The 13,618-nt window shown below is 41.4% G+C and overlaps 1 protein-coding gene across 6 annotated transcripts in view; it reads left to right on the forward strand.

The window, feature by feature from the left end:
* TENM4 (teneurin transmembrane protein 4) overlaps nucleotides 1-13,618 on the forward strand; it is a 1,723,986-nt gene that overhangs the window by 1,649,870 nt on the left and 60,498 nt on the right. For all 6 annotated transcript variants that reach the window (XM_082246029.1, XM_082246030.1, XM_082246031.1 and 3 more), the window contains 2 exons: nucleotides 2,317-2,566; nucleotides 7,132-7,152. In XM_082246029.1, coding sequence (XP_082102155.1) covers nucleotides 2,317-2,566; nucleotides 7,132-7,152 — 271 coding nt within the window. The remainder of the gene's footprint in view (nucleotides 1-2,316; nucleotides 2,567-7,131; nucleotides 7,153-13,618) is intronic.

A 13,618-nucleotide genomic window follows, 5' to 3' on the forward strand; every position in this document is an offset into this window, starting at 1 on the left:
CAACACCGATATATCAGGGGCCGATATGCGCTTTCCCCGATATATCAGAATCGGCCCCTGAGGTTACCGATATTGCCGATATTTCGGGAAAGTGCAGTACCTGAGTGATGCCTGCAGCTAGAGGCATCACCCCGGTACCGGCATCCATAGCTGACGGTCGGCTGTCTTGTAATGACAACCCGATGCGGCTGAGAAGCCTCTCGGCTGTCATTACAAGGAGCAGGAGGGGATGTCCCCCCCCCCCCCTCCTGTCGGCTCACCCGGGTCTCCCGGCTCGCCCGGGACTCGGGCATCCTACCTGCACGGCCGCCTAAGTGAAGACCCGATCAAAGGCGCATTCGGCTCTAAAACAGGTCTCCATGTAAAAAACCCGGAGACTCTGGGTACTCGACGCCAAATTAAAAAGAATGACAGCATTCAAAACAGCCAAACTTGGCGTTTTGAATGCTTTTAAGTGCCGAGGAGGGGTTTGGGGTCTTTTAGACCCCCAGATCCCTCCACAACAGTACCTGTGAAAAAAAAAAATTTAAATGTCCAAAAATATCGGCCGATACCGATATCCGATGACCAAAATATCAGTATCGGCAGTAAAAAAAAACTAAATCAGTCAATCACTAGTTAAGAGGACTAATAAAGAGGGTGAATCTCTCCACAGCAGCAAAAAAAATTAACAGGGCCTCTAATCCATCCCCAGGTGATCCGAAACAAGTAATCAGTCATAACATTATGACAACTGACCATTAAAGTGAATAACATTGATTATCTTGTGACATTGGGATACATTACGCAGCAAGTGAACATGTTATCCCTGAAACTGACGTGTTGAAAGCAGGAAAAAATGGGCAGGCTTATAGATTTGAGTGACTTTGACAAGGGCCAGATTATATTGGCTTGACGACTGGGTCAAAGCAACTCTAAAACTGCAGCTCTTTTGGATGGTTCCAGTCTGCAGGACCTACCAAAAGTGGTCCAAGGAAGAAGAATCGGTGAACCGACGACAGGGTCATGAGTGTCCAAGGCTCATTAATGCACGTGGGACACGAAGGCTGGGCCACATAGTCTGATCTACTAGAAGAGCTACTGTAGCTCACATTACTGAAAATATTAATGCTGGTTCTGATAGAAAGGTGTCAGAAAACCGTGCATTGCAGTTGGTTGAATATGGGTCTGCAAAGCCAGTCAGGGTGCCCATGCTGACCCGTGTCAATAGCCAAAAGCACCTACAATCGGTAAGTGAGCATCAGAACTGGACCACAGAGCAATGAAAGGAGGTGTATTGGAGGTGTTGACTTGACTTCCAAATCCTCCAGATCTCAATCCAATATGTGGGATGTTCGGGAAAAACAAGTCTGATACATGGAGGCCCCTCGTCGCAAGTTATAGGAGTTAAAGAAGGATCTGTTACTGATGGCTTGGTGCCAGATACTACAGCATACCTTCAGAGCTCTAGTGGAGCCCATGCCTCAACAGGTTATGGTGGGTGGTCATAATGTTATTGTTGATTGGTGTGTGTATATATGTGTGTATATATATATATATATTATATATATATACGGTGTACAGAAAATAAAAAAAGAAAAACCAAAATAAATGTATATACTTTTTTTTTTTTTTTTTACTGTGTGAATTCACAGATATACGATATAAATCTACTGGTAGAGACAAGTACGGCTGTGGATGTCTATATTGTGGCTCCAACTAGGTCTGACTGGTCTGAGCTTTATATTAAGGGAGCAATCGCTGCTCTGACTTATTCACTATATAAATGTAAATTTCAGCTTGAGCTACTGAGGGGGGTAAAAAGAAAACAGAAATATATAAAAAGGAGCTTAAAGCTCCACCTGCTGGCTGGATAAAAGAATACAAAATTGTATGCACTATATTTTTTATTTATTGGTAGTTATTAATGTTAGTACAGATTTTTTAATATTAGTACAGTATATTTAATGTTAGTAATGTTATTCCTAATAGTACTGTATTATATTTATTGTTCGTATGGAATCCCTAATATTAGTACTGTATTTTATTTAATATTACCACAGATTTGTATTTCTTATTATTACGGTATTGGTAGTGTTGATGCAGTATTATGTTAAATGTTAGATCAGTATTAGTCCAGTATTTTTAACATTACTATAATTTTAGCATTATTTTTTATTAGCTTAAACAAAGTCCAATATCCTAAAAGTGTGATAAAATACTTTTTTAAAACTACAAATACATACTCTCAAAAAATAAAAATAATAAAAAAAAGTGGTTTCCCTCTGAAGGTCTGGAAAGTTCTGAGACTCCTTTCACTTTCAATGTCTTGAACAGGCATCCTGCACAAAGGCAATGGAGAAAACCAGTTCATTTCCCAGCAGCCAGCTGTGATCGGCAGCATAATGGGCAATGGGCGACGCAGGAGCATCTCCTGTCCGAGCTGCAATGGCCTCGCAGATGGTAACAAACTCCTGGCGCCGGTTGCCTTGACGTGCGGTGCAGATGGCAGTCTGTATGTCGGCGATTTCAACTATATACGTAGAATCTTTCCTTCCGGCAATGTCACAAACATCCTGGAGCTAAGGTAACCACAGAGCAAACATTTGTCGCTTTATCGCAATTGCAAGTTATGTAGTCTGAAAATCTGTGTGTTCATTTAAAAAAAATGCTACTGTTCTACTATTTAAGGTTACGCTGATCAATAGATTCATTCTGTCGCAGTGGAGATTGCTTTTTTTATTTTAGAGATTATCATGCGGATTTCTGCAGTTTTTAAAAATGTAATTACTTTGTAATTTTACTTAATTTCTTCATTTATGTATAATGCTTAACAGAATTTGATATTTTGAGTGCTTTCCTTAAAAACGTTGAGCTTAACTTCTAGCTGAGAGCCTGGCCTTCGGTGTTCAGTATAGGGACTTTTTTTGGACTTACCTTAATTTTTATTCTCCTGTGCAGTTCTCCTCTTCTTTTTTTTTTTATAGTCCTAACACGCTTCCTGTTCTAGGGTGACAACGCGGCTCCATCATATTCTGTAAGAGCAGCTTTGCAATTAGCTGGATGTTTGGCACCAAATGCACAAGTCCCTGCCCTGCTCCTCCCTTGCTAGAACAGTGACCCTCCTGCTGAAGCTGTTGTCTCTGCCATATTGTACCCCACTCCGTCCCAGAGGCCTCCACACAACACTCCCAGTCGTTGACCTTTATATCCCCAAGGAAGGAATGTCCACACATAAATAAGGTTGCTGCACTTTACTGGTGATACTTGGGAAATGACACAACAGTCACATTGGCATACCATCTGGTGTCACTTGAACGTATATAGTCAAATTTAGTGGACAGTCTGCAGTAGTCACATGTGAAAGCATCGTGAAGCACTTTAAAGCAGCCATCTTCCTTCTGAAACCCTCTCCCTCCTACCTGGGTCATTAGGATTCACTAGAATGAGATCTCTGCAGTCCTCTCCTCCATGGGTGCACTTTTCCCATGATCCTTCAGGGGGATAGCCCCACTCAGGGAACTCGTGGCCAGGCCTCAAAGGCCTTTTGCAGCCTGTCCTAGCCTCCACTTTTTATAAGGGTTGGGTAGTCCACAGCCAGCTGTCCTAAGTGGAGGTCTACCGCTCTCTGACCTCCAGCTCTGTCCAGGGCCTCCACTTGCTGGCTACATTTGCATAGGTGTGGGATGTTTGGCTCCCAGGTCCCACTGTACTATGGCTCATCCCAACCTGGCTTATAGCTGGGTCACGCTGTACTATGGCTCCTCCCAACCTGGCTTATAGCTGGGTCCCACTGTACTATGGCTCATCCCAACCTGGCTTATAACTGGGTCACGCTGTACTATGGCTCCTCCCAACCTGGCTTATAGCTGGGTCCCACTGTACTATGGCTCATCCCAACCTGGCTTATAGCTGGGTCCTGACTCTCCCATGACATCATTACAGGAGGGCTTTAACTAAATGGGTCCTAGCACCTGATGACACTACCTTCTGTAACCAGACAATATTTTGTAACAGGGCCACCCAGTGTCAGACAAGCTAACTGCACCTGCCTACAAATAAGCGTTGTCAACCTAGTACCAGGAAGTGTGTTACTGGCAGGATTACCCGGTAAAAGAAAGAGCCTGAAAAAGAAAACGAATGCAGCCACCTTATCTAAGGACTGGTAAACTACTGTGATAGAAAAACTATGTGCTACTTAAAGTGTAACTCCAGTCAAAACATATTTTTTTTTAGCTTGGATAGAGCAGGGAAGAGGTAGAATATCGGCCAGGTTTTACTGCCCTCCGTGGCCCCATCAGGCATGCCCCACCTATACCCCATGTATTTTTATTGCTGTCAGTGTCCCTTTTAGAAATTTTTGCTTGCTTCCTGTGCTTGTAATACAATGTCTCAGGGACATGAAGTAATGGAAATTTCTAGAATGAATCTCCAGACAGCAACAATATTAATAATAGTCAAAAGTTGTAACTAAAAAAAAAAGTTTTGGCTGAAAATACACTCCAACATAGGGCCCATCAACACCGCTAAGGGGCATTGGTGCACAGACGGTAATGTGCATCATGTCACATGTTATGTTCTTTGGGTTAAGCCGCCAGCCCATTTATTCAAATAGGCTCCTTAATGCACCAAAAAATATACATGCATTATTTCTGGCTGTGCCGTACAATGCACATCCATTGGCAAGGCGTGTTGGGCAGGCATTCAGAATCAATGGTGCTGCATCTCACCAGCACATATACGTTGCTGTACATTGTGCTAGCACGCTTTATTTATGGGTTACTGCAATGAAATAGAATGGATGGGGCCCCTAATAAAAGGAAATTTAATGTAGGTATGGAAGGGAGAAGTCCAAAGATGGACACTGTTTCTCCACTCCTTGGTAGAGAGAAGGAACAAGGGTACTGTAGAAATAGCTCTCTCCAATCAGCCATCTTTTGGGGAATAAAAAATGTTTTTAAATTTCATATCTTGAAAATGGTTTTCCATGATTGTTACAGATTATTGATTTTGGCCTTCTTACCCAATCAGATTCATGTTTCCATGTGGCGGAAAGATGAACAGTTGTTGGTTTTTATGGCCACCAAAGACCACCTTTCTTTCATATACATTTTAAAGCTCCCATTACCCTCACATCCCTTACATCGCTTGCTTGTCTTTGATGTTCCTTTAAGGTTTCCTGATCTGTCATCCTACATTTGTCATTTCCTGGTACTTTATATTTTCCTGCCTTTCTTAGGAATGCTGTATTTTTGGAACCCTTCTCTTGGCCATACCGACAAGGTGCCTCCACATTGACTGTACTGTCATGGCGCAATCATCCTAACAATATTGTCATGGCACATTGGCATTAGTCTCCTCCAATAATTCAGGGAACCGTCATAGAACCCTCACCTCGTCTCCATTGTCATGAGGCCTCCACAATATCAGTACTGTTATGGCACATTTGCATTACTCCCCCTCCACCATTGCAAGCACTGTCATAGGACTCCTACCTTGGCTGTACTGTCATGAGGACTCCACACAATGTCAGTACTCTAATTGTGCATTAGTATTAGTCTCTTCTCCCATTGCAAGCACTGTCATAGGACTCTGACCTTGGCTGTACTGTCTTGAGGCCTCCACCATGTCAGTACTGGTATGGCACATTGGGTTTAGTTCCTTCCACCATTGCAAGAACTGTCTTAGGACTCTGACCTTGGTCCTACTGTCATGAGGCCTCAACACTGACAGTACAGTCATGGTACATTAACATTAGTCCCCTCCATCAGTGTGTGCACTGTACTCTCATCTTGGCCGAACCGTCATGGGGCCTCCACACTGACAGCACTGTCATGGTATGTTGGTTTTAGTCCCATCTACCTTTTAAATCACAGTCATATATTATAACCTTGCCAATACTATCATGAGGCCTCCACACTGACAGTACTCTCATGGCCTTTTGGCATTCACCCCCCTTCCCATCACCATTGTAAGCTATGTCATAAGACTCTCACCCTGCCCATATGGTCATGAGGCCTCCAAAATGGCATTACTGGCATTGTACATTGGCATTAGTCCCGTCCACCATTATAATCACTGTCATAGGATCCTCACCTTGTCTAAATTATGACCAGGCCTCCACATTAACAGTACTGGCCTGGTACATTGGCATTAGTCACCTCCACCATTGTTCTCACTGTCATAGGACCCTCACCTTGCCTGTACTATGACAAGGCCTCCATATTGACAGTACTAGCATGGTACATTGGCATTTGTCCCCTCCACCATTGTAATCACTATCATAGGACCCTCACCTTGCCTATACTATCATGAGGCCTCCACACTGACGGTACTGCTGAGGTACAGTCAACTTTGCATTACCATCATGGCTTCCTCTCGTTTGCAGCACTGTCATGGCACTTTCACCTTGGCTCTAATGTCATGGCTCCTCCATATTGCCAATACGATCATGGCTTCCCACATTAGAAGTACTGGCTTCCCACATTAGAAGTACTATAATGGAGCCCTTTTGTTACTTTTAATGCCAGAATGTATGCTCCTTTTTGGAAGTTCTTTAATTGCACCAAATTTTAGCAGTACTCTCATGGTATCCTCTAGTTGTTAGTATTGCTAAATTTAGTGCCCCTGTAGTGGCATTGTCTTGGTGCTTCTACATTTGTGATACTGCCATTGCATCCCACTTTGGAACTATCCTGTTATTCCAACTATTTCTTTTTTTTTTTGTGTTGTCTGTGTGTTTGAAGCTCCACCATGTCTGTCTCACGTATTCAATGGAGTCATTTTGTCTTTGCACTCACCATTGCGTGTACTCTCATCAAAGCTTTCCTTCAACCTCACACACTGTCAGCCTCACGGTTTCAACATTTTTGATGAAATTCCAGGACTTCGGCTTCATAATTGTATTCCATTCAAGGGTTTAGTACAATAGACCCCATGAATGGTTGACTTTGCCTATAGCAAATTCTCCATGCGGTTCTCTAACTGGCTTTGGCAACATAGGAAAAAGAAGAAGCTTGTTTGTTGCTTTGGGCAGATATAAGGGCGATTCTCTAGGATTTTCTTTCTCTCTTCTTTAGGTCAATAACTGTTGTCTCTTCTTCCTGTCTGTTAGTAATGTTGTTTTTCCTTATTTCTCTTGCCACCTCTCAGAAATAAAGATTTCAGACATAGGTAAGAGAACCTGTCCTCTCTGTATTGTCCTGCAGCTTCTTGTGTTTGTGGCGTTAAGTACGGCTTTTACTGTCCAATTGTTTTGTAATGTATATTATAAGCTTTTAAAGGATAAGAAAAGCTTGTAGTAAGAATGTCAATAGGCAAAGAAGAATAATAATGTCAATTGGCTGGTTAGAAGGTGGCCAACGGCAGGTCAGGTGCACCTATTTTACGTTTCAAAAGGTAACCTACTTAAGTGCTTCCCTGAGATTATTTAACTCATTTGCAAGCTTGATCTCAGCTTTCAGCTGGTGTGTGGCAGCACAGTATCCAAACTTCAGGAAATAGCACTTTCAATAGCACAGGGAATTGGAAACTATTTTAGAAAATCTGAAGAAATACATACTGTGCATGAGCTAAAGGATGCATCATTTTCTGGAGTTGGTCTTTAAAGCTGAACTCCAGGATTTTTAAGGCTGGCCATAGACAGTGCAATTTTGTTTCCTGCAACCAGGGATTGCAGTAAAGTAAATTGCTAGCTTCTCCCATCAACACAGACAGTGTTGATGGGGCAATCCCTCCTGAGAAACCATTGTGTTCTCCCAGCATGGGGGGCCGTCCCTACCGGGAGAACACAGTGATTATTGCTAGTGGCTACTGGCAGCAATCACATATTAGAAATCCAACAAGCTGGTTGTACCGAAGTCGATCAATGGTAGGTCGATCAGTAGGAAGATCAGTAGGAAGCAGAACCTGCTTATGTTATGAACAAATATATCTGCCTCGTGTGCATGTATAATTAAGCTAATATGCATTGATAAGTTTATTTGTATTTAACTGATTTTGTTCCTCTTCTTATTTAAAAAAGAAAAATGAAAAGACTATAGTTCTTGTGTATGTATATATAATATATATATAGCAATACAGTAAAACCTTGGATTGCGAGCATAATTTGTTTCCCGGAAACATGCTTTTAATCAAAAGCACTCTTAAGTGAATTTCCCCATAAGAAATAATGGATACTCAGATGATTGGTTTCACTATTTATTCATAAGTCCTTCAGTCTATAGTCCATATAAAAAGATTTTAGCAATGTGATAGTGTAGATTAGAAGCAAAATCCAGCAGGAGCTACAGAGTATAAAAGAGAAGAGAGGTGCCTCTAAGTCTCCATTCACACTAATACGACTTGTCAGGTGACTAGTCAGCCTGACAAGTTGAGGTTCGTTGTGTGGTACAGGAACCATTCTAATAGGAGCGACACAAGTCGCTCCGACTTAGAAAAAGGTTCCTGTACTACTTCGGGGCGACCTGGAGCGACTTGCATAAACATTCATTCTGTGAAGTCCGTGCAAGTCGTGTCGAAGTCGCGCTGCACGCGACTTCACAGGTCGCCCCCGAAGTCGTGCCGCTTCAGTGTGAATGCGGTGTTAAGTTTAACAATATGGTTACATTTAATGAAGGTTCAACATTTAGCAACTCACATGGTTGATGAATAAAAGAGGCACATCTGAGTATGCAGGCATCCGGGGTAAACCTTTCCACATAGACCGTTTTCCTCGCCACCGTCAGTCTGCAGTCATGACCGGGAAGACTCCCCTGCAGTAGAGCGATCTGAAAGCGAGGCTTGAAGCGCTCGTGGGGCGCAGTGTGGAAGAGATGACGTTGATGGCGGTGAGAACGGCGGTCTGTGTGGACAGCTTTATCCCGGATGCCTGCATACTTAGATGTGCCTGTTATAATCATCAACCATGTGAGTTGCTAAATGTTGAACCTTCACTAAATGTAACCATATTGCTACACTTAGAGGGTCTCTCTTCTCTTTTATACTCAGTTGTGAGATGACGCCACTTGTATATCAATACATTGCTTGTTTATCAATTTAAAAAAAATAAAAAATTCTTGTCTTACTCGCAAACCAAGTTACTCTCAATCCAAGGTTTTACTGTATATGATAAATTTGTTTTAAATCTATTCCTTGGTTTTTGGATGCTTTTATACTGAAGTAATGCTTTTATGTTGGCCTTTTCTTGCATTTCATGTGCTAGTTTTTATGTTGGCACTGCGGTTTGTGGCACTCCAGACTGGCAGGGTTGCTTTACTGCTTCATCCTGTATTTGCAGCGCTGTCATGGCTCATTATGTCTAAATTTAAACTACCAGATTAATGTTTGACCTTTGAAAAAGAATGGAAATACTTCCCTCTTCTAACGCGCTTGCTTCCAAATACCGCTTTGTTGATGAAGATGCATCCCCCAAAATCTGCTGGGAAACAGACACTTCTGGGGGTGTTTCTCTGCTGTGTCACTCACTGGTTCCTCTCACCGACCCCCTTCATCACTGCTGTGTCCTTTAGTGATCTTGGGGCCAGTGATGCCTGAAATCGACACTTCCACAAGTGTCAGTTTCCTGGTAGACTTCTGTGGGTATTTCTTCATCAAAGCTATGATGCTGGTTGAAAAAAAGTGATGCATATACCTCCCCCCTTCTCTGATAAAAGGTTAAAGCCCCACTCTGGGCAGCATAGAAAATTTAACTTGCAATGGGGTCTCCAACCCTTGAAGTGTGGGGAACCCCACTCCTGGGGGATTTTTTTTTTTTTCTTACTTTAATTTGGCATTTTAGATTTGTGAATTTTAAGGTAAATTTTTAATAAATAAAACTTTTTTTGATGGTATTTTTTAATATATTTGCATTGAGGCAGACAAATCTAATGCTTCCTTTGGTTTTGGATTTATTACCACTTTAAGTGTTGTATTTAGAAATAAAATTTGCGGTATTATTCATCCTGTGAAACTGCATGCACATTTGTTCTCTGAGTAGAGGAAAAAAATGAATGCTTAAAGTCTATTTTCTGTGCAGGTCAAATGTTTTTCATTCATTCAGATTACAATAAATCAGGAAATACTGCATTATGGCCACTAGATGGGTTTCAAAGGACCAAAAGCTCTGATTTTTTTTTTTTTTTTTAAATAAAGCCCTAAATATTTAAAGAGAACACCTGCTCACCCTATTGACTGATACTTTGCATGGTGAACATTCACTTTTCAAAGTGTGATTGAGTCAGTTGGCTCATTGAAAACAATGCACTCCCTGTGCGGCTGGTATCTCAGCTGCTGTTAAGCAATGAAGGTTGAATGAGGCTGAGTCAGTTACTAAGCTCCCTCTAGTGGTTGCTTTGCAAATCTCTATTTTTAATAGAATAGCAAAAATAATGAAGAGCAAACATTTATAACAAATATACATATTTAAGGTGAACTTCTATAAATTATGCCATTTTTGTTTCTTTTGAGTGTGCAATAATTCAAAGCGCGTAATCGCTATAAATATGTTCCTTTAATTGTAGAAGGAGATTATGCTGGCTAAACTGTTGAGATGTGCCCTATTGTATTTAATCATCAGTAGAGATTGTGTTACCCCTGTGTAGGTCTTGGCGTAACCCACTTTGTCACCAGATTAGCATCCTGCATGTCGTTATGGATAGAAGAAAGGATGGGATGCTTACGTCAGCCAGGCCCTTTATAGTTGGAATACCCTAATTTAAGATGGAGGACGGCTGCTTAATTGCCCGGCTCACTGCGATATCTACCGTAGGACGTGATTGATGAGGTTGCTGCCTCTCGTTTTTCCCACCTCCTGTAAAATGGCAATGAGCTGAAATATTAAACCCTCGATTACAATGTGTCTTTCATGGGTACTTAGCTCCTTCACCGTTTATTTAAGAAATAGTGATGGATGGGTGTAATATTTCCTTGTCATTAGAAAATCACTGCTATGAAACCCACCAGTCTTGACTAGCACTGTATTAGGCGAGGAGACCGATGGATGCTCCCAGTCGGCGTTGATCACACGCATGGTGTGCCTGCAAATTCTGCTTTTTGCCAAGGATAAGCTTAGCATTTCGTAGGTCCCTCAGAGTTGTTTATGGTGGGAGAGGAGGTGTCAAGGCAGCTAAATTCTGATGGTACAAAAACAAATCCCAAGGCAAGGATAGCTTGGTTTAGGTTTTAGTTAACATTTGGAGCATCTCATATTACTTATAGCCAATTTAAAGGTTTAAGCCCATACACGTATAGGTTTTCATTTAGCCTCCGAGTTGAACACAAGTCATTTAAATGCCTCCATATGTGCTATATAGACAGATATAGATGGACGGATCTCCTGGCGTGTCCATTTATACCCAAATAGCAGATTTGGGAGTAAGTCACACATGTGCAAGTCACAAGCAAGTCTCAAGTCTTAACCTTCAAGTCTCAAGCAAGTCCCAAATTACTGTGGCGAAAAGCAAGCAAGTCAAGTCGAGTCCCTGCTAGAAGTCAAGCAAGTCAAGTCATTTATTTTAGTCAAGTCACAAATCAAGTCAAAATACTGATCTACCCCAATTTTCCCCTTTAAATCAGTTAAAAGTCAGTGGTCAGGAAAGGTTTTGTTTTATTTTCAACATTAACAAAACTGCTTAGTGCTTTTTTCTTGGCATATTAAAGAAACAGTTTGAATGCCCAAACAGCTCAAAATCCTTCGTCCGGTCATGTTTCAACACCACAGTCACTAAAAAACATGTTAAGTATTTCCATTGTTAAACCGACTGTGTCCTAAAAATCAGAACACACTGAGGTGTTTTAATTTTGCTTTAACACATCTTGAGAAAATGCAAATATTTAATAACTTAAAAAAGTAAAGTCATTTCGAGTCATATGTCTCAAGTCAAAGTCAAGTCTCAAGTCATAAATACCAAGTCAAAGTCAAGTCGAGTCTTTTATTAATTTTAGTCAAGCAAGTCTCAAGTCCTCAAACTGGTGACTTAAGTCAAGTCATGTGACTCAAGTCCCCCACCTCTGCCGAATAGCGCCTGCATGTGATTGTACATGAAGATTCACACAAGAATACACATACAGTGGGTATAGAAAATAATAACGCTTCACATTAAAGTTTTATCTGATAAACTTCCCGAAGAGGTGGAAGTTTCAGTTGAGAAATTGAGAGGGGATCCAAAGTGTTGTGGTTGTCCCGGGATAAGAAGCAAGGGGAATTCCAACTAAGACACCTGTTCTAGTGACAAGGGTCAGAGGTGGGTTTTGACCTTCGTTTGGAGAGATTTCTACCAACTTCCTGTTGTCTCCTGGCATCCCATTTATACCTGAATAGCGCCTGCATGTGATTGTACATGAAGATTCACACAAGAATACACATACAGTGGGTATAGAAAATAAGCTGAAAAAACGCTTCACATTGAAGTTTTAGCTGATAAACTTCCTGAAGAGGTGGAAGTTTCAGTTGTGAAATTAAGAGGGTTTTGCAGCCTGAAATGAAGACACATTTTTTTGTTTTATCCAACTGTATTTACTCAAAAACCGAATCACCGAATTGGAAAAAGGATCACCCCCTTTTGTGAGTATTTTGTTGGATCATATTTTGCTTTTGTATTACAGCCTTTAGTCTGTTGGGATATGTCTCTACTAACTTTACACATCTAGACTTTGCAGAATTTGCCCACTCTTGTGTGCAGAACTGCTCAAGTTCAGTTAAATTTGATGGTGACTGTTTGTGGACTGCAGTCTACAAGTCATTCCACAGACTTTCAATGGGGTTTACGTCTGGGCTCTGACTAGGCCATGCAAGAACATACACCTTTTTCTCCTTGAACCACTGTGTGGTCATTTTTTCTGTGTGCTTTGGGTCATTGTCATGTTGCAATTACGGTAAACCTTCCTCCCGTTGATTAACTTTCTGGCAGAAGATTTTCGTCAAGAATTTGATGCCCTTTTGTCCTATCCATTTTTACTTCTATCCTGACATGTGCTTCAGTCCCTGCAGCAGAGAACCCCCCCCCCCCCCCCTTAACAGGATATTACCACCATACTTTACTGTAGGAATGGATGGTGAGCTGTATTGGATTTCCACCAGATACATCGTTTTAGTGTTGAGGCCAAGTCATTCAGTTTTAGTCTTTGGTCAACAAGTCAACTTTAGCTGGATAAAACAAAAACTATGCCTGTCCTTCCCCCTCAAAAGGGAGATGATTATTTTCTATACCCACTGTATCTCTTGTATGTAGACAATACTTACTTAGCCTGGAGTTGAGCTTTAGGTTAATAAAAGGTATAAGAACATCCATTATTTAAATTGATGGATGAATAACATACCAAGGATGGATAATCCTCTAAGCCTAGAAAGTCTCCCCGTCACACTAAAATCCACACAGAGTACAGAGCAAATAACGTTCACTTTGCCTAATAATTTTCCCATTACCATCCAGAGGTCTTTAGGTTAGGACCCAGCGGTATGAAAAGCCCTGCTTTGGAACACGAGTATTTAAGTGCCCCCAGAACGCAGCCTGTGTGGTTTCAACCCTCGCTGAACTCCATTTGTGTCGGTGTGCTCAGGAAGTTGTTTAAATACTGTTGTGGGATTTATCAAGTTCACCTAGTTTCAGAAGTCAAATCTCTTGTACACTCCGAAGTCTAGTTCATGTACAATAAAACTCTG

Source organism: Pelophylax lessonae, assembly GCF_965119305.1.
Source record: "Pelophylax lessonae genome assembly, chromosome: 2".
NCBI classification, from domain to species: domain Eukaryota; kingdom Metazoa; phylum Chordata; class Amphibia; order Anura; family Ranidae; genus Pelophylax; species Pelophylax lessonae.